Source organism: Petaurus breviceps, unplaced genomic scaffold, assembly GCF_028583685.1.
Source record: "Petaurus breviceps papuanus isolate PSGF00001 unplaced genomic scaffold, PetGlider_PUasm1.0 90925, whole genome shotgun sequence".
In the NCBI taxonomy this organism is placed as follows: domain Eukaryota; kingdom Metazoa; phylum Chordata; class Mammalia; order Diprotodontia; family Petauridae; genus Petaurus; species Petaurus breviceps.
Window position 1 is genome coordinate 15841288 of NW_027187380.1, and position 20554 is coordinate 15861841.

At 40.2% G+C, this 20554-nt stretch overlaps 1 protein-coding gene across 1 annotated transcript; it reads left to right on the forward strand.

Moving 5' to 3' along the window:
• Positions 1-1370: 1370 nt before the first annotated feature.
• Positions 1371-15015, forward strand: CPSF4L (cleavage and polyadenylation specific factor 4 like). The gene is made up of 5 exons (XM_069075995.1): positions 1371-1473; positions 2518-2568; positions 8397-8549; positions 13058-13153; positions 14545-15015. Exons 1-5 carry the CDS (start codon positions 1371-1373, stop codon positions 14652-14654), a joined length of 513 nt encoding a protein of 170 aa, XP_068932096.1. The 3' UTR covers positions 14655-15015.
• The last annotated feature ends 5539 nt before the right edge of the window (positions 15016-20554 follow it).

A 20554-nucleotide genomic window follows, 5' to 3' on the forward strand; every position in this document is an offset into this window, starting at 1 on the left:
TACTCCAAAATTACATTTTTTTAAATTACAAAATTACATACTATTACATTCATTGTCATAATTGTTTCAGTCATCCTCTAAGTGATGGGCATTCACTTTGTTCCTAATTCTTTGCTACCACATACACACAAAAATAATGCTATGAATATTTTGGTTTATGTTGAAATTTTGTTTCTGTCTTTGACCTCCTTAGAGTACATGCCAGTAGCAGGATTACTGGGCCTGAGAATAAAGAGTCACTTTTCTTGCATACTATCCCTGTTTAGTTTATTTCTTTCTCTAATAGCCTGAGAACAGGTTGGGTCCCCAGACAGATATTATGTGAATTTAGATGCAAAAAAATTCCATTTTTATTTTTCCTAGCCTAAAACTGAAATTTAGCATTTCTTTCAAGTACAAATGTAGGTAACACACATTACTCTGAGAAGGGCTACATAGATTACATCAGATTACCAAAAGAGTCCTGACACAAAAAAGGTTAAGAATCCCTGTTTTACTTTGTACACAGTAATAGCAATCTTGTAATAATAACCAACTGTGAAAGACTTAGATACTCTGATCAATACAATGATCCACCACAGTTCCAAAGGACTCATAATGAAAAATGCTATCCTGGGGCGGCTAGGTGGTGCAGTGAGTAAAGCACCAGCCCCGGAGTCAGGAGGACCTGAGTTCGGTTCCGACCTCAGACACTTAAGACCCACACAAAAAAACTAGCCCCGTGTAACCTTGGCCAAGTTAATTAACCCCAATTGCCCTCCAAAAGGCAAAAAAAAAAAATGCTATCCTACTCCAAAGAAAGAACTGATGAAATCTGAGTTTGAACTGAAGCATATTTTTTTCACTTTTTTCTTGTAGCATGATTAATATGGAACTATGTTTTGCAAGACTTCATATGTATAATGGGTGCTGTATTTCTTGCCTCTCAATGAGTAGAGAATTTGGAAATGAAAATAAAAATAAATTAGCAACCAAAAAAAAGAAGCCTTGTGTTTTAGGGAATATTAAAAGGCATTAATGAGCATCAGTGACCCATAAATGAGTTACAGATTAAAAGAAAAACTCTACTTTGGTGACATAAGAAAACTACTCTCATTTGTTCACACTGCTTTCTGACTTGGTGAACTGTGACCAGATATACAGACTATGTGAGTTTGACCCTCTAAGACTGAGTGTACAGAAGGGTCCTAGCACTCTAGCTTCCTAGGGAACAATCAGGGATTCAGAAGTAAAGAAAAAAACCAATGAGAAACTAGAAAAGAAAATCAGTCCTTGGGCCTCTTTAGCTGATCCTGTAATAAACAGTATATAGGATTCACCTGTAAGGCCTCTAGGTTAGAACTGAGCTAACTCCAGGGAGAAGGCTAAAGATGCAGGAAGTCATTGCTGGGTTGGAGAAACTCACCTTTGATCTTGAGGATGATGTAGAGAACCAGAGGGGTATTGGGTTCCTGCCCTTCCTAGGAATGGACAGTAAGTGGAGGTGGGGGGGGGCAGTGAGAGTGTAACAGTTGGCCATGCATCTAAGTGGGGGCCCTTGCTTTCTCCTCTTGATATTTTTTTTTATTTCTAAATACTTGTTTTTTTTTGCTTTTCGGAGGACAAATGGGGTTAAGTGACTTGCCCAAAGTCACACAGCTAGTAATTGTGTTATGGATTTGAACTGAGGTCCTCCTGACTCCAGGGCCGTTGCTCTATTCACTGCACCACCTAGCCGCCCTTCTTGATATTTTTTTTAAACTAATATCAAAGGTCTTAATCTGGGATTCATGAACTTTTAAGCAAAATTATGACTACTATTCAATATAATTGATTTCCTTGTAATCCTATGTATTTATTTTATGCATTTAAAAACTTTATAGGTTTCACCAGACTGTCAAAGGGTCTGTTATACAAAAGGTTAAGAACTCCTGAGCTAAATTATATGACTCACTGGCCTTTCTCTTTCATTCTTTCTTCTTATATCCTGCCACATATTTCCCTGATCATAAAGAAAAGGTTAAATCAAGGACCACCTGGTCTGATCTAGGATTTCAAGAATAACCCCTTTACTCGGGAGCTCAGACCTGATCTCTTGTCTTCCCCAAGGCTTTGGAAGGGGCCAGCAACTACACAGCTATTTTCCATATGGGATGTTCTGAGAATCCTAAGAGATAAGGTGCTTACAGTAAAGAACTGAACCTTGAACCTAGGCCTCCTGATTTCCAGCTCACTGCTCCTGTAGCGGGGAGGGAAAGCAGAAGAAAGAGTGGGGGAGGGAAGAGAGGAGAGAGAGAGAGAGAGAGAGAGAGAGAGAGAGAGAGAGAGAGAGAGATGAGATTGAGTTAGTTTTAGGAAGGAGTATGGTACTATGATTATTTGATGCCTACCACAAATGCCCTCCAGTTTAGGATTTTCTAGGTCCTTATACTCTGGGATAGCAAGATTTTTCTTTTTCTTTTTTTTTCTTTTCTAAAGGTGAGAGGTAAGGACAGAAGCAAACTCTACAACTTGGGCTATTTTCTTCTTCCCTTCTAGAATCAGGGGTGGCTGTGTGTACCTTCTTTCTCAAAGGTCTCTGTGAGAAAGGTGAGTTGAAAAGAAATAGAATGGATCTGGATGGGGAGTAAATGCCTCAGGAACATAATCTGTCTGATACATTTCAAATCTATTTGTGTCTATTGGTCTGTTGGGTAGGGGGAAGAGGACAGAAAGGAGACTAGTGCCTGGCCAAGGAACAGTGACTTGGAATTTGAAAAGGGCAAGCTAGACCCTGGGGGCAGCAGGGTGGCACAGTGTATAAAGTGCTGGGGCCTGGAGTCAGGAAGAATCATCTTCCTGAGTTCAAATCTGGTTTTAGACACTTCATAGCCATGTGACTCTGGACAAGCCACTTAACCCTGTTTGACTCAGTTTCCTCATCTATAAAATGAGCTGGAGAAGGAAACAGCAAACTGCCCCAGTATCTTTGCCAGAAAACCCCAAATGTGGACACAACTGAAATGACTGAACAACAATAAAAACAAGCTAGACCCTGGCTGAAGGGTTGTCATAGTATGACCTGAAAAATGGTAAGAGGGTCTCTTTCCCTGCCTGACAAATATCTCTCCATGATACAGCAGAAAGAACACTAGCTCTGAAGCCAGAGTGCCTGAGTTTGAATCCTACCTCTTAACAACTTTCTACTTATATGACTTTAAGCAAGACCTTCCTGGGCCTCAGTTCCCTCCTTTGTAAAATGAGGGGGTTGGTCTAGATGGTCTCTGAGGGAGAAGGTCCCTTCTGACTCTAGTTCAACTTTCAATTGACCTGCAACCAAATGTCACAGTTGGGTTCCTCTCTGGGGAACTCTTGAGGCCATCCCTGCTGCTCCAGAAGAAACCTGTAATCAAGGCATTGGAGAGGGGAAAGTAACAGAAAAGAAAACTAAAGGGTTTATGTTAAAAAGGATGGACCATCTCAGTCTTTTGCCTTGGCAACAGAAGGATAGTTTATTAGTTAATACTATGTCAGCCTCTGGTACTTCTCTATTCCTCCCCCACCCCCCAAGTAATTATTCAACATATCTCCATATTCTCCCCTACTGGCTACCATCCTAAGTCACTGCCCAACTACCCCAAGTGGGTAATGATTTAATTTATTTTATCCTATGGCAGTGGTCTCCCAACTTTTTTGATTGCAGACCTCATTAGTGAACAATTTTTGAGCACTAACTCCTAATATGTGCGTATTGACTTATTTTTAAATTATATACACATACTACTACTGTTTGTTTTGTCTCAGTCATTTTTCAGTCATGTCTGCCTCTTCATGACCACATCTGGGGTTTTCTTGGCAAAGATACTGGAGTGGTTTACCATTTCCTTCTCCAGGCCATTTTACAGATGAGGAAACTAAGTTGCCCAGGTCACACAGCTAGGAAGTGTCTGAGGCCATATTTGAAAGGATCAGGAGGATAAGACTCCCTGACTCTAAGCCAGCACTCTAACTACTGTGCCACTTAAAAGTCCCCAGGTACTACTGTACTGTACTAATAATGATATATTATAAAACTCATCAGATATTTTAACCAGGAATTTTTTTTGAAGGGGGAAGGCAGGGCAATTGGGGTTAAGTGATTTGCCCAAGGTCACACGGCTAGTATGCTTAAGTGTCTGAGGTCAAATTTAAATTCAGGTCCTCTTGACTTTAGGGCCAGTACTCTGTTCACTGCGCCACCTAGCTGTCCCTTAACCAGGCCTTTTTAAAGGATGAGATGATGAAATAATATTTGATATAGAACCAACATAGAGCAGCTGGGGTTTATTAAGTAAAAAAGGGACTTCCTCCCTTTCCACTTTCCTCCCTCCCACCTCTCTTCTTTCCTCCCTTCTTTCTTCCTCCCTCCCTTCCTTCCCCTCTCTTTTTCTTTCTCTTCCTTCTTTCTTTTTCTTCCTTCCTTCCTTTCTTCTTTTTTTCTTTCATCTTAAGTAAGAAAGTCAGACCAGAGTTTTAGGAAAATCACTTTGGCAGCTAAGTGGAGGATATATTATAGAGAGGAGAGACTTGAGATAGGTAAATCAATTAAGATGCTGTTACAAATAGTCAAGGCAAAAGTTGATGAAGGACTGGACTAGGGCTGTAGCTTTGTGAGTAGAGAAAAAAGGACAGATATGAGCAATGTAGAGGTAGAAGCAGCAAACTTTACATGAGCTCATTCAACTGTAAGCAACTTGAGGGCAGGGACTCTTTTTTTGTCTTTATTTAGCAGATAGTGAGTAATACTTGATTTGTCTTATTAGCTGATATTCGAGGCAATGGTGAGTGAAGATTCAAAGACTGACACTGAGCTTGGGAATCCAGTAATGGGGAAGTTTGAAATTGGAATGAGTTTGGGAATCTTTCCGACACACTCACTCTGTCCCACTCAAAATGAAAAGGAGGAAGGAAAGATTCTTACTCAACCATCACTATGCTGGCTTGGAGGGCCTGCCCTTCAAGAGGCATCTGCTGCAGCCAGGAGGTGATCTGGGTGGTTGAGAGTTAGTGTACTGGGAGTGAGATTTTCCCAGTGGCACCTAGTGCTGTAGATGACCAGGTAGCATTTAGGTTGTAATTACCCTGAGGGGCTAATGCCTAACTCTGAGGGAGATGTGTCAGTAGTCTACACAAGAGAGGGAATGGGGTAAAGTGGGAGAATGTTGCAGGGAGATAAGGGTAAATGTGGTTGTGTTGGAAACAAACTCCAGATAGAGCAATGAACCTGGAGTCAGGAAGACCTGAGTTTCCCACTTCAGACTCTTTCTAGATGTGCTACCCTAGGCAAGTAACTTAACCTGTCTGCCTCAGTTTCTCCATTTGTAAAATGGGACTACTAATAGTACCTATCTCTTAGGGCTGTTGTGAGGATCAAATGAGATAATATTTATAAAGCACTTTGCAAACCTTAAAGCACTATGTAAATTGTAGCTATTATCATATTTTTCCCCTGCTTCCTGATCACATACTCTTTGAGATCAGGTCACAGCTATCCCCTAGGGAGCCTTGGTCCTCACTTTGAATATCACTGATCTAGGAGATGACTTGGCCACAATGTCTGAAATTCCACTGTTAGTCTCATGGTGCAGGTGTAACAGGAGACAGGTAACTCCTTATCAGGACTGTTTCTGGGACATTAGAGACTGATCTCCAAAGAACACTAGTGGGCCTATGGGAGAAAGGAAGAGAATTAAATGCAAGAAATACTCAAGACAAACTAAGTCACAGTAACTCCCAAGGACATCCCTGGATGGTGAGATGAGAAGGTAATAAAGAAAACTATAAAGAAAATTTATCTCTAGTGGAGATAGGGACAGAGCTCTGGATTGATGGTAAGCTCCTTTAGAGTGGAAATTGTTCTTTTTTGTCTTCTTCCCTTTCTTCCTTCCTCCCTTCCTTCCTTCTTCCTTCCTTCCCTCCCTTCTTTCCTTTCTCCCTTCTTTCTCCTTCTTCCTGCTTTCCCTCCTTTCCCTCTTTCCTCCCTCCCTCCATCCTTTCTTCCCTCCCTTTTTCCTTCCTCCCTTCCTCTTTTCTCCCTCCTACCCCCTCTTCTTTCCTTCCTCCCTCCCTCTCTTTCTTTCCTTCTATCCTCTCTTTTCTTTTTCTTTCTATACTTCCTTTCTTTACTCCTTCCTTCCTTTCCTTCTTTCTTTGTTTCCTTCTTCCTTCCTTTCTTTCTTTCCTTCTTTCCTTCTTTTCTTCTTTCTTTCATCTTCCTATCCCCAGCCCTTAGCATAGTACCTGGCATGTATTAAGAACTGGATAAATTCATATTGATTGAATAAGTAAAAGGAGAAGACTGCCCTAGGCATGACTGAAGTTAAGTGAAATTGTATCTTCTGTATCCACCAAATACTTGTTGAGTCTATTCTGTACAAAGTGTGTAGCTGCTTGGCAAATGAGATGTCATTTCCATAAAGAAACTTTGCCATCTACTGTGGGAGATAAGGGAGCATTATCATGTAAAAAAGAACCTAAATGCCTAAGAGATATATGAACTAGGTACTTTGTGAATTAGAGGAAGAAGAGATCACATCCAGCTAGCTAGATGATGAAAGCTTCATAGAGAAAGCAATATTTTAGTTAGAATTAAAGGTGGGTAAGATTTCAACAGGCCCAGATGAGGGGCTGGGGGAAGGGTGAGAAAGAGCAGGGAACCTGAGCATACTCACAGAGCTAGGAGAGCCTAGGATGAATTGGGAGAAGCATGAGATAAGGATGGAAATAAAGGCTTCAGATTATAAAGATCCTTGAGTATCATAATAATAATTAATAATAGGAATAAGCATTTATAAAGCACTTTAAGGTAAAGTGCTTATATATATATATGTAATATATTTGATCCCTACAATAACAATAACCAAGAGGTAGGTGCTATCATTATCCCCATTTTATAAATAAGGATACTGGGATAAAGAAAGTTACTTGCCCAGAGTCACTTTAAAAAGTTTAGACAGGGGGCGGCTAGGTGGTGCAGTGAATAGAGCACCAGCCCTGGAAACAGGAGGACCTGAGTTCCAGTCTGACCTCAGACACTTAACATTTACTAACTGTGTGACCTTGGGAAAGTCACTTAACCCCAATTGCCCTGCCTTCCCCACTGCAAAAAAAAAAAAGGAAGTTTAGACAGCATTCCAAAGACCACTGATTCTTTTTTTGTTTGTTTGTTTTAAAACACTAAGTAGAGTAATTTGATGAGAACTTTCTTATTATGGCAATTAATCTGGCAGCATCTTATTGCATAGACTGAAAATGAAAATAGCAGTTTGACTATTGCAATAGTTCAGACAAGGAATCATGAAGACCAGAACAAAGGTGGTAGCAGTAGAAGAAATGAAGAAACAGATACTAAAGAGAGAAGTAAACATGAGTCTGAATAATCCAGAAAATGATGGTGGTATTCACTGAGAAGTCAGCAAGCAGAAGCAGGTTTTGGAGAAAAGATAACAAATTCTGCTTTCATAATGATGTCCCCCTGGTACCTCAGACTCATCCAGGTAGAGAAGTTTTGCAACAATTAGAAATCTGAGTCAGTAACCAGGGAAAGCATCGAGAACTGGAGATAGAGCTTAGGGACCCTAAAACTTATAGGTGAAGCCATGGGGTGAGGTTATCTAATCTATTCCTACCTCCCCTTCCATGGTGCTTTTATCCCACACCACATCCCTTTTTTGTTCTTAGTACAGCCATTTCCAAAATGATTTTACAATAGTCTAGAGGACTATAGAGGTCTATAACCACACTGTGGCATTTAGCAGTATTGCCTCATTTGGGGACCATCTGGGCTACAGCTGGAAGTCACATTGCTGTAACAATGAGACTTCACAAAAGAATAAAATTTTAATTGTAGAATTAAAGGCTGGTAGAGCTGTATTTGGTTAGGGAGACTTCAGAGCACCCCCATCGAATGACATCAGTTAGATAGGCCCCCTTATTCCTGAGAATATCTCTACTTGAAAACTTAAAATTTAAGCAGTCCTTCTATTGTATTCTATCTATTTAAGTGACAGGTCATTAAATGTGATATTACCAGGTAGGATCTAATTTGAAGTTCTAAAGGGTAGGCCTATTGTTATAATGTTATGTCTTAGTTTAGTAGGTAGTAAATAGGATTACCTCCCCCCCCACCCCTTTTTGTACCCTAGCTTCTCATGTTTTCTTCCCTTTTTTTCAGGCATCTTCTTCCTCTAATCTCAAAAAAAAAGTCTAGACCTCTCAATGGGAGGAGATCCAAGTACAGTTGCAGGAAGAGGGGAAGATGGGTGAGAAGGGGCAACTGGTAGTTAAAACATCCTACTTTTCTTCCTCCCAAAGTAGTGATGTCATTTGGGGGAGTAGGTAAAGGTAAACCTACCCTAGGGAGAAGCATGACTTTCCTCGGATTCATCTGCATTTTCTAGGCAGGCTCTGTCCCTTATGGCATGATGATGGGGAGAAGACAGTGGTGTGCAAACACTGGCTGCGGGGGCTTTGTAAGAAGAGTGACCAGTGCAAATTTCTGCACCAATACGACATCACCAAGATGCCTGACTGCTACTTCTACTCTAAATTTGGTAATTCATCTTTTTCTGGTGCCAAGATTCACCTGGCTAGTGCCCATTCCTTTAGTACCCTACTAAGGAGGGGCTGAATGGTGAGTTTAAGTGAGTCTCAATGAAATTTGTCCTAAGAAAAGGAAGGAAAAGAATCTTTCTTTTCAGGGGGGAAGGGTAAGACAAACTTTTCAAAAAGAATAGGTACATCCCAGGATGCCAGACCTGCTAGGCAGGGTTTATTAAAGGACTTGGATCATTGTTACTTCCTTTCTCCAACTCCCAGAGAAATGTAAACTACAAATTACCGTAAAGAACACTTCATATGTGTCCTGTCTATAGACTATTTGTGCCCAACCTGTGGTAGAGCCTTCCAAGTTCCTATTGGTCTGATAAGCCACAGTCAAACACAATGTACTTTGACCACAGCATAATAATGTATTTTCCTCCTCTTTGAGAATGAAGGACAATAACCAGCATGTCCTGTCTCCCTAGGGAAAGTTGGAGGGGTGCCTGTGTGCATGCATTCATGCATGTGTGTGTGGTGTGTATGTGTACTAAAAATAAAGTCCAATAATCAAAATATACTGCAAGAATCTTCTATGTAGGTCTTTACAATGGCATCTAGTCTTATTAGCATACTGAAATAGAAAGTGTGAAAAAAAACCCAGAAACACAGTGTTCAAATTCTAGCTCTGCCACTTAACTATTTTAGTGACCTTAGGCAAATCATTTTCCCTCTTAGGGTCCCAGTCTCCTCATCTGTAAAAAAGGTGACAAAAGTCTGCTGTATTTTTTTTTAGCATGTGCTCTGTCCAACTTGCTAACCATTTTGATATACTTTTGGGGGGGGAGGGCAATTGGGGTTAAGCAACTTGCCCAAGGTTACATGGCTAATTTTTTTTTTGTGGGGGTGGTAAGTGTCTAAGGCTGGAACCGAACTCAGGTCCTCCTGACTCGGGGCCGGTCTCTACTCACTGTGCCACCTAGCCGCCCCTTGATATACTTTTTAATGTCATTATTGATCCATGAAGTACTTTCTGGCTTCATCTAATTTAGGTTTTCTCCTATATATCACTGAAGATTTTTGTTAAATATAGAGTGCCAACCCCATCCCAGTCCTTTTGTTTTCAGAAATGCCAGTCCTCTGAGTGAGAGCACCGGCCCCAGAGTTGGGAGGACCCAGGATCAGTTCCGGCTTCAGATACTTAACACCCACACAAAATAACTGACTGTGTAACCTTGGGCAAGTTACGTAACTCCAATTGCTTAAAAAAAAAAAATGCCAGTCCTCTTCTAGGGAGAAAGGGGGCATAATGCTTAAGTGCAAGTCACTTAGCATCAGTGCAAGTCACTAACCTGCAGTCTGTCTCAATTTTCCCAACTGTAAAATGGGAATAATAGTACTTACATTGAAGGGTTGCTGTGAGAATCAAGTGAGAAAACAATTAATTGTAAAGCGCTTAGCACAGTGCCTGGCACATAGTGGGCACCTAAATTCTTGTCCCCTTCCTTCTATCCTGGCTGTGGGCCTGACCCCTAAAAAAAGAAGAATTAGGATTTCCCCTAATTATCTGACTCACTGTCCCTGGGAGAAAAATCTCTTAAATAAAGTTTAGGTATCACTTGCATCTGGGGTCCCTTGTAGGATCCCTTCTGGAAAAGTTACTTGCTACATAAAGTTGCTATTAAGTATAGAGTAGCTATTTTTTTCCTCCTCTATAAAAAGAAATGCTTCAAACACCAAAGGCTCATAAGTACATACTAACAAGTACTTAAAACGTGAAACAAGATATCACTCCAATTATACTCTCCTGGGAGGTAAAGACCACTTTGTGGGAATGTGGAATAGTTTTTACTCTGCCCTTAGACCTGTGTGTCTGAACAAACTCACAAAGTCCAGTTCCCCCGCTCCCGGCCAGTCAGGGGACAGTCTTTCAACATCAGTAGCCTCCTAGAAGTGGTCATCTTGGAGGAGCAGCATCATAGCAGGAAGCATGACTTGGTGGGCAGCCGGCACCAGTTCCAAATCCAGAAGTTTTTAAACTGGTAAGACAGCCTCCCAGGCTGCACATGTCCATCTTTCAGGATAGATGGTTACTGATCAAATACCTGCACTCAGGGAAGGAACAAAAGGCAAAGAGGCAGTCAGGTTCTTGAGGTCCCATCTCAGGCTTGCCATACTAAGCTCATATTTATCGCCATTTTCATGTGCTGGAGTTGGGAGCTTCTGTAGCAACTGGGGGGGTCTCCTACCCCCAAACAGGAAATCTGAAAAAATATATTGGATCCATCTTAAGAATCAAGTGCTCAAAAGAGATTGGAAGCAGTTTCTCTTCATTTCTTCTTATAGCCTACTTAGGGAAGAGGTTCCTTTATAAGTGTATCTCTCCTAACCCCAAGGGCCAATCCTCTGATACAACTCCTACTTATGGGAACTAATCTTATGAGTTGTTATGACATCTCAGCAAAGCAAAGAGTATATCATTTAGCAACATGCCAATGGACATGTTAATCTTCACAGAGCCAGATTGAATACCCAACCCCATGGAAGGTTCCCCAGTACATCTGATCTGGGGGAGAATCATCTCCACTATGGTAAGAATTGTCACTCTTAAGAGATCTTAAGGATCATCTAGCTCAGTATCCTCTTGCCAATAGCATTCATTGGGTCATAGACCTACAGCTGGAAAGAGATCTAAGAAGTCTTCTAGTCCAACCACCTCATTTTACAGATGACGAAACTGAGGCCTAAGGAGAGTAAGTTACCTGCCCAAGGTCATACAGGAAGTAAGCATCAGAGATAGGATTTGAACCCTGTGCTAATGGATGTCTTGTGGCAGGGCTCCGTGCTCCTCTAAGACATTAACCTTAAAAAGGAGGCATATGTTTGATTTTCTTTGAAGCCATTTATGACTTTATCATTCATAGAGGTCTATTCTTTTGTTTCTGTAACAAATGAATACATGTTATCCTTCCTTGGGTCCTATCCAAAGCATCCTAGTTTCCCCATTCATTTAGATGACCAGAGAGGCAGTTTTGTATGGAGGATACAGAACTGTCCTTGAATCCAGGAAGACCCAAGTCAACTCCCATTTCTGATACCTATTGGCTCAGCACTATAAGCAACTCTCTAATACAGTGTCCTATAACAGATGTCTAAGATTTCCCTATACCAGTGGAATCTCAGATAGGGTCCCATTTGTATGAACTTTTGTTAGTCTTCTCCGGGTGGAGGACGGGGAGGGAAGAGGGAGTAAGTAGCCAATGGGAATAGGTGGTGTGGGATGGAGAAAGTGGGGGTGATCTCTGGCCTTTTTGAACTGATCTACCCACAAAAGATGTGTGGCAACGACAATTTAGCGGCCATTATTTCACTAGGAAATAATGTCTGGGGAAAATGGTGTGTTTGCACCACCTTCTGATGTTGCAGAGAATTGCATGATCAAGAATCCTTTCTTAGGGGCTGTTGCTTGTCTTTCATTCTCGTAAGAGTAGGAAGAGGAGTAAAAAATGGAATGAATCTTCTATACACAGACTCTGCTCATTAAAATATTGAACCAGTGCTCAGGGGACAACTTTTTGACTTCATTACTTAATTGTTTCCCCATAGTATCACTGTACAAAACCAGGAATATATCTCTTCAACAGATGCCTTACTGGAGTTATGTCTTGGGTTATGGTGCTGACTCAGACACTAATTGTCTCACCTTAGAAATCACTTAATTTCCCTGCACCTCTGTTTTTTCCTCTAAATGAGGTAGTCCCATACAGATGTGAAAAGTAATGAAACTCAGAATTTTAATATGAAGGGTAATGTCTCAGGGAAACATGACTTCCCTCCCCCTCCCCCCCAAATAAATCCATCCCTATGAGAGATGGGAACTGGACTTTTGACTCACTGGACACTAGAGCACCTGAGTCTATAACTTCCTCATGGGAGGGAAGTTAGGTAGTACAGGGGTAGTGTGTTAGACTTGAATCAGGAAGCCCTGAGTTCAAAGATGACCTCAGACATTTATTAGCTGTGTAACTTTAACCTCTTTTAGCCTCAGTTTCCTCATCTGTAAAATGGGGATAATAATAGCACCTACCTCACAGTATTGTTGTGAGGATCAAATATCATAATACATAAAGTACATTGCAAACCTTAGAGTGCTATACAAGTAATATTCACCAAGAAGTGAATAGCTAATTATTATTATTATATCATATCATCAAAGGGACTTCATTACCATTCATGTAGACCAACTGGTCAAGGAGCCAAGAAGACTAGCCATAAATCTAATACCACAACAGCAGGATAGAATAGTAGGGTTATTCATTATCCTGGGAAGGGTACAGGGTTAGGCATACTTCTATAGAGATATATGGAAATACCTTGGTATTGCTTTAAAGGGCAAAAGACAGAAGGAAGAAAGGAACTTCCCATGTAAGGACCCAGATTAATCTAAATAGGTGTAGAGACGAGGTGGAGGGAGGAGTTCTGAGAGATGGACACAATAGAACAGTGACTGGTACTATTTCAGGAGAATGCTGCAATAAAGAATGCCTTTTCCTTCATGCTGACCCAGCCTCCAAGACCCGAGATTGCCCCTGGTATGATCAAGGTTTCTGCAAGTATGGTAAGGTTGTGACTGACAGAAGAGTTCTATTTTTCTTCTCCATTATGGAAAAGTGTGTGGGGAGGGTGAAGGGTGTGATTTATTGCTAAGGTCCCCTAGTCCTTGAAATTGATGCTCAAATCAGAATAGAAATATTTTTAGCCTCTTTTATTCATATCAATAGAAAGGAATATACATAATTTTAAGTTGTACATGGCACCTTCACAAAAACTGACCATGTATTAGAGCATCTAAAACTCACAAACAAATGCAAAAACATTAAATACATTATTTCATGACCGAATGCAATAAAAAAATAAATTCATCAAAGGACTACTGAGAAAGAAATAAATTGAAAACTAAATATTTTAATTCTAAAGAACTGGTGGGTCAAAGGACAAAGGGCAGCTGAGTGGTACAGTGGCTAGAGCACTGGGCTTGGGATCAGGAAGACTCATCTTTCTAAGTGCAAATCTGGCCTCAGATACTTACTAGCTGTGTGGTCCTGAACAAGTCACATCATCCTGTTTGCCTCAGTTTCCTCTTATGTAAAATGAGCTGGAGAAGGAAATGGCAAACTACATTGGTATCTTTGGCAAGAAAATCCCAAATGGGATCATGGACAGTCAGACATGACTGAAATAAAACAGCAACAAAAGACAAAACATAAAAATGGTATATAATATCATTAAAGACAACATTAAGAGTGTCACATCAAAATTAGAGGGATATAACCAAAGCAGTCCTTAGGGGAGAAATTTATATTTCTTATATCTCTGTCCCAAATTCTCCCCAGTCCTTAATTTTTGTAATGGCAAATGCCACTATTTTATCAAAAGTCTTAAAAACAATCATGAATGTTCTTTCCTGGATATAGCATCTCTCCTGTTATCCCCCCTTTTTAGTTTTAAGTGTCTGGATTATTTCTCTTGTTTCTATTTGCCTCTGAACACAAGCTGTCTATCTCTGCTAACTTCAGGAAATCTCTCCCTTCTGGGTTAGAATTGCTGGCTGTGTGGTTGCTGTTGGGAACCTCCCAGGTTTCTAAACTAGTAGACAGAGGAGGATGTCATGAGGAGAATGGGACAATGCCTAAAGTTCATATAACCCCAAAGGCAATAAGCCACACCATCAAATTTCAAGTTCCATCTACTGTGACTATTGTCAGGTGATAGATTCATCTAACAGTCCCTACTGGCATAATGTGTCCTATTTGAGTAGCAAGAATGAAGACACCAGGTCCAGGCAATTACTTATGAATGGGAAGGAAGTTACTTTGGCTCAATGCTCATCCTCCCATTGCAGCTTCTCTGCCTGTGTTTCCTGCCAGCTTCCTACACACTCTAAAGCCAAATCTTCCTGTCTGTATTGGAACTGAGTAGCCTAAAATATGTTTCTTTTTGTCCTGACAGGTCCTTTATGCAAATTCCGCCATATGAGGAGAGTGCTGTGTACCAATTACTTAGCTGGTTTCTGTCCAGAGGGACCTGGTTGCAGATTTGCACAGTATGTACTTCCTTGAACCACCAGCTCACACCAGAAAGCTAGGTTAGACCCTTCACTGATTCCTGGTTCCTAACTCATAGTAGAATATTTTGTGCCCACAATCTAGGATCTCCCCCCCCCCCTGCGCAATTTCTTACTCTTCCAAAGTAACCCATTCTACTGATACACTATAACAAGGGTTTTCTTGTTATTCCCTATCCCCTGATTTAACAAAATTCCTCATTAAGGGTCCTGAAAATAACAGCAGAGAAACCTAGTTGTCAATCCCCCAGCATATGCTGGCTGTATATGTTCTTTCTTCCTTGGCCTGGGTGGGAATCCTTTTCCTTCAAGGTTTGGAAACCTGAAATTTACAATAGTCTGTGGTATTGAGCACATTAATAGACTGGAGTTGGGGGGATTTCTCTTGGGTTGGGTTAGATTGCTTCTTTTTATTTTGTTTTGTTTTGTTTTTTGGAGGGCAATTGGATTTAAGTAACTTGCCCAACATCACACGGCTAGGTTTTTTGTTTGTGTGTGTTAAGTGTTAGATTGCTTCTTTAATTGCCTCTCATGTACTCTCCTCAGCCCCAAGATGATGCTGTTACTGCATAAAGCAAGTCGCTCAAAGGTAAGAACTAGAAAAGGATCCGTGTCTGCTTTGCTGACCTCATTTCAATTTTCTACCATCACTATGTTCTCTAGGAATTCCTAAACCCAGAAAGATGGCACCTATTTTCACCATGAAAAAGGTGACATCTCTAAACTCTACTGCATTTTTTTTTGCATGTGTTTTGCCTAATTTGCTAACCATTTTAATATTTTTAATGTCATCATTGATCCATGAAATACTTGCTGGCTTCACATGATTTGGCTTTTCTCTTATTTATCATTTAGGATTTTTTTTTTTTAAATAAAAGAGTGCCTGCTCTCTTCCAGCCTTTGTGGGCTTAGGAGTGCCAATCCTCTTCGAGGCAGAAGGGAGCCTGTGTACCTCAGCCTAGCATCTGTAGAAACAGAAGCAGTTATTTTATTCAATAGCAACAGCATACCAAACACCAAAATGAACCTAGATTTAGATGTGATGTTTGAGCAAGTAGAATCTGGCTTTGTCTGACAAAAATGAAAAGGGAGTTTTCTTGGTGGTGGACAGGAAAAATGAAGGCAGGTAAAGGGAGGAAAGAAAGCAAAGGCTTGAAATGTGATGCAGTACAAGGGATAAAATTATGCATCAGGGGACCTAGGTTCAAATCCCAATCATGTGACATTGATTATGTGGTCATAGGCAAATCACATAACCTTTCTGGGCCTGTTTCCTTCCTTGCAAAAATGAAGAGGTCATTTGGGGCATCTAGGTGGCTCAGTGAATAGAGCACCAGCCCTGGAGTCAGGAGGATCTGAGTTCAAATCCAGCCTCAGACACTTAACACTTACTAGCCATGTGACCTTGGGCAAGTCACTTAACCCCAATTGCCCTGCTTTCCCACCTCCAAAAAAAAAAAGCAAAAAAATGTAAAAAAAGGAAGAGGTTGGACCAGATGACTGCTACATCGCCTTCTAAATCTATAGGGCACTACACATTAGTATCTAAGTCCATTTAGATTGTTTCTAGGGTGGATTTCTAAGAGGAGAGAAAAACAGTTTGTTGACTGGGCAGCAGATGTAACACAAGCAGGATACTGGCATTGTAAAATGGAAGACATCCCTAGGAAGACCTGCTGTCTCAAAAGGGGAAGTCCTAAATAGATGATAGTAATATCTATGACTGTAGATTGCTGGCATAAGGTGGAAAGCTCTCTTAACTTGCTCATTCGACTTCTGAAGAAGTAAAATAAATGCACAGTTATCCCTTCCACATCAAGAGGATTAGGGGTGGGTGGCCAGGTAGCACAGCGAGTAAGAGTCGGCTCCAGTGTCGGGATGACCTGGGGATCAAATTCTGGCTCAGATACTTAGCACCACACCCAGAAATAACTGGCCGTGTAACCTTGAGCAAGTTACATAGCACCAATTGCTTAAAAAAAAAGAGGATTAGGGGTGTGGTGTTCCCTGCAATCTGGAAAATTCATGTACAATCTGTCAGGGTAGATGCTTCACCTTCATTGTCCTTTAGGAAATTATATAAGGACTTAGCTTTTTCTCATATGATGTCAGAGTCACCAGAATGCCTTATTTTTTATAGCAATCCTACATTTCTGAGTTTCTAAATTTCTTCTGTATCATCTACTGGTCTTCAAATGTTGTCTGTGGCTTCTGCAAAACTTCCCAAAAATTCCCATATAATTTCTTATGCTGACCCAAGATATATTGAAACCACAATGGGGAAACTTGCAATGTGGAAGGAATAATTGTAATCACTCTCCTCTCCCCACCCCCACTCCTTTTTCCTCTGGATAAATCAGCAAATAACTAGTCTTTACAAGCTTGGCTTTAAATTTGGGTACTTCATCACCCTCTGAGCATAGAACCATGTCCCAACACTGGAGAGTTCTTCAATAGGTCTCAGCTCCTGTTTTTCCTTTTCTGCTTTGCTTTCAGAATGTAAGTCAAACACAAGAGCTAACAAAACTTGATTCCATTGTGGAAGCGTCTTCTGAGAATAGTCAACAAGAGACCATCAGCTGAAGTCTCAAGCAAGCCCACTGTGCCCTTTGCAACAGTTCACTTGCTTTAGGGTGGGTATTGAGGCCAAGAGGATTTTTCTGCCTTTCATGTTGTAAACTAGTGGTATGTTTTCGTCAGTGATCTGGGTATGAATAATTTCCTAGGTGTAATAAGTGAGGGAAAACTACTTGAAATTAAGGAAATAAGGTATGACTGGGGGAGAGGGTAGATGCCAGCAAATCAAATGCTCAAGATGCCCAAAAGTTGCCACTAGGCAATTCTTAGCAATACAATCTTATTTTTATATCTCCCGCCAAGTGGTATTGCTTGCTTTTTTTAAAGGCAAAAAATTAACAAGTTAATAAAGGTTATCTTTATTATTCCAATTATTATTTCATTGATCTGTATCTATACAGAGCCTTTGAAAACTTAGGATAATTGAGCTCCTTACTCCTCCTTTTTGGTGTTAACATCTATCTTGAGAAGAGAACAAAGGATGGAAGGAAGGAAGGAAAAAAGGAAAGAAAGAAGGAAGGAAGGAGGGAGGGAGGGAAGGAAGGAAGGAAGGAAGGAAGGAAGGAAGGAAGGAAGGAAGGAAGGAAGGAAGGAAGGAAGGAAGGAAGGAAAGAAGGAAGGAAGGAAGGAAGGAAAGAAAGAAGGAAAGAAAGAAGGAATCTATTAAGTTCTTTTGATGTGGGATACCAAATTGCCCAGGGCTTTCTGAACTTATAGGAAGGAGGAAAAGTGGAATTTCTAGTTTATTTGGCCTTTTATTTCATTCATTTTTGTAGTCCCATACAGTTCTCTTCTATCTGGCATCACTGCCCACTCTGAGGTCCTTAAAAATCCTTGTTTGAATGAATGAATGTGGTTTATCAGGATGCTGACAAATGTGTACTATTAAGTTTCTTTTTCTAGCTAATTGCAGAATCTCTTTTTGGCAGGAGATACAAATCATATATGTGTATGTGTGTGTGTGTATACACATAAATACATACACACAGAGATAGAAAGTCAAATGTGCTGTCATAGGTTCTGCTGGGGTTTCACTATGCAATGTGGGGAGCTCCTCTCCTGAAGAGGAGGTTAAGCCCATCAACTCTTTCCTTTCAGTGCAGAGGAAGGGGTCAATGCTAGCAAGTGCAACAAGAATCAACCAACAGTATTCTTCAGAAAATAACAATATCTGGATGACTGGAAGACCTCTTTGGCAAATGTCCCCAGTGGTCACAGCACATATGATACTTACTGTAAGGAAACTTATTTATTTAATGTTGAAATTAATGTAATTTAATGAGGTAAACTCACTGAAACCTGAACAGTATGAGAGGTAAATGCTTCTTCTTCTTCTCTTATCCAATAAATGAGTGAACCTCAAGCAGCAAAACAGAAATGAAGGCAGAATGTCTGAATCTGGTTGCTATTGTCTTATAAGATATAGTAAATTATGGAATACATATTCATTCAAATATATCCATATATTCGCTCATATATATGGATTTATATATAATATGTATTCAATATGTTGAATCTTATCAAGGGAAGAAACATAAAATTTAAGAAAATCCACATGACTTGATATTTTATGTGGTTCTATATAAGCTGGATATGCCATGTGTGACTAGAAATGCTCCTAAGAGCTGGCAAAGTCTCATAATCTGTTCTAATGCAATATCTGCCTTCCACATGATGAGCGCACTTGGTACTCATTCTAAGTGTGATGATACATAGTCTACGCTCCATTCTGCTAGGTCCAAGTGAGAGATGCTTTTTTATCTTAGAGATGACATGCACATCTGACAGTTTTTTGTACCACTCAAGACCTTTATATTAATGATGGGGCTGCACCTGTGGTTTCATTTGCACAGGGAACTTCTGGGTAAGGAAACTCTGCCAATGCCAGTTGGCACTTTATCTGAAATTTACTGTCTTAAAGCAAAGGTTTCTATTTGGATTCATTTGGTCTGTAAATATGGAACTTTTTAACATTTTAGTAACTGTATTTCGATATAATTGGTTTATTTTTCATCCAATATACTTTTATTTTATGCATTTCAAAACATTCTGAGAAGCAGTTCATGGGTTTCATCAGACTGCCAAAGGGTCCATAACACAAAAAATGTTTATGAACTTTTGTCTTAGAAAGTTGTCTAGAGTGGGTATGGTGACAAATGATTGTAATCCTTACTTCTGGGCAAGGATGAGGCTGGTGGATCAAGAGTTCTGAGATGCAGTACTGCTTAGGTTGGAAAAACACAGAAGTCCATGATGACCAATGTATGTCCAACCTGGGCGAGATAGGAAGGAGGGAAGGACAGAAGGGAGGGAGGGAGGAAGAAAGAGGAGGGAGTTATTTGTCTAGACTCACATAGCGAGTATATGCCAGATATAGGACTCGAACTCAGGTATTAGGTATATATCAGGCTTAGAATACAACTCTCTATCCATTAAACCAGTGTTAAACTCAAATAGAAATGGACCTGCAGGATGCATGTTGATTTGGAAAACCACGAGCTAACATTAACTCTGTGTTATTGTATTTTTCTTTATTTTGCTAAACATTTCCCAATTACACTTTAATCTGGTTAGAGCCATCAAACCTGAGGGTTCTGTCCTACAGCATGATACCTTTCTACTTTTATATTACAGGAAGTCAAAATTATATAGAAAGCAATGCAGGTTGGCTTCTTTTGGGAAGGATTCATGGAAGAGGTGGAACTTGAGTAGATCCCTAAAGGACAATGGAATTTGGGTCAACAAAGTAGTAGACTACATACAGTATGTTTGAGAGACAATGAGGATTCTGGATGGTTGAGGGAAAAAAAAATATGTTGGGAATAGTGGGAGATAATAGTGCCACTCTGTTATCCAGTGAGAGCCCTGAAAAGCAAAGTGAAAGAGTTTGGACATTACTCTGTAGGAGTATACAAGATTAATGGGTAGAGAGATATGATGAAAGTAGATTTTTAGAGGGATTATGTGCAAGATGGATTTGAGAGAAAGAAGAATGGCAAAAGTGAGAGCAGTTAGGCTGTAGTAATAATCCAGGCATAAGATAAAGATCTGGACTTGTATGGTGGTAGTGGGGATGGAAAGGATTTTTCCTTTGAAATAACTTAGAGCATCCTTTGAACCTAAAATATTAGATACTAGTTATATAACTTGATATAAGGAAGAATTAAAGATACTATATTTGGAGTCTTGGTGATTGAATCAATGGTATTATGGATGGAGATAAGGGAATTGATATGGAGGTGTTGAAAGAAATGTTATTTGGGCATGTTGAATATGAAGTGATGACTGGTCCTCCAAATAAGAAATATCTATAGGCAG

Coding starts and splice junctions, on each gene's coding strand:
- CPSF4L (XM_069075995.1), top strand. CDS start 1,371: ATGCAGGAAGTCATTGCTGGGTTGGAGAAACTCACCTTTGATCTTGAG. Junction 2,569..8,396: donor CAAAGGTCTCTGTGAGAAAG/GTGAGTTGAAAA, acceptor TGCATTTTCTAG/GCAGGCTCTGTCCCTTATGG. Junction 8,550..13,057: donor CTACTTCTACTCTAAATTTG/GTAATTCATCTT, acceptor GTACTATTTCAG/GAGAATGCTGCAATAAAGAA.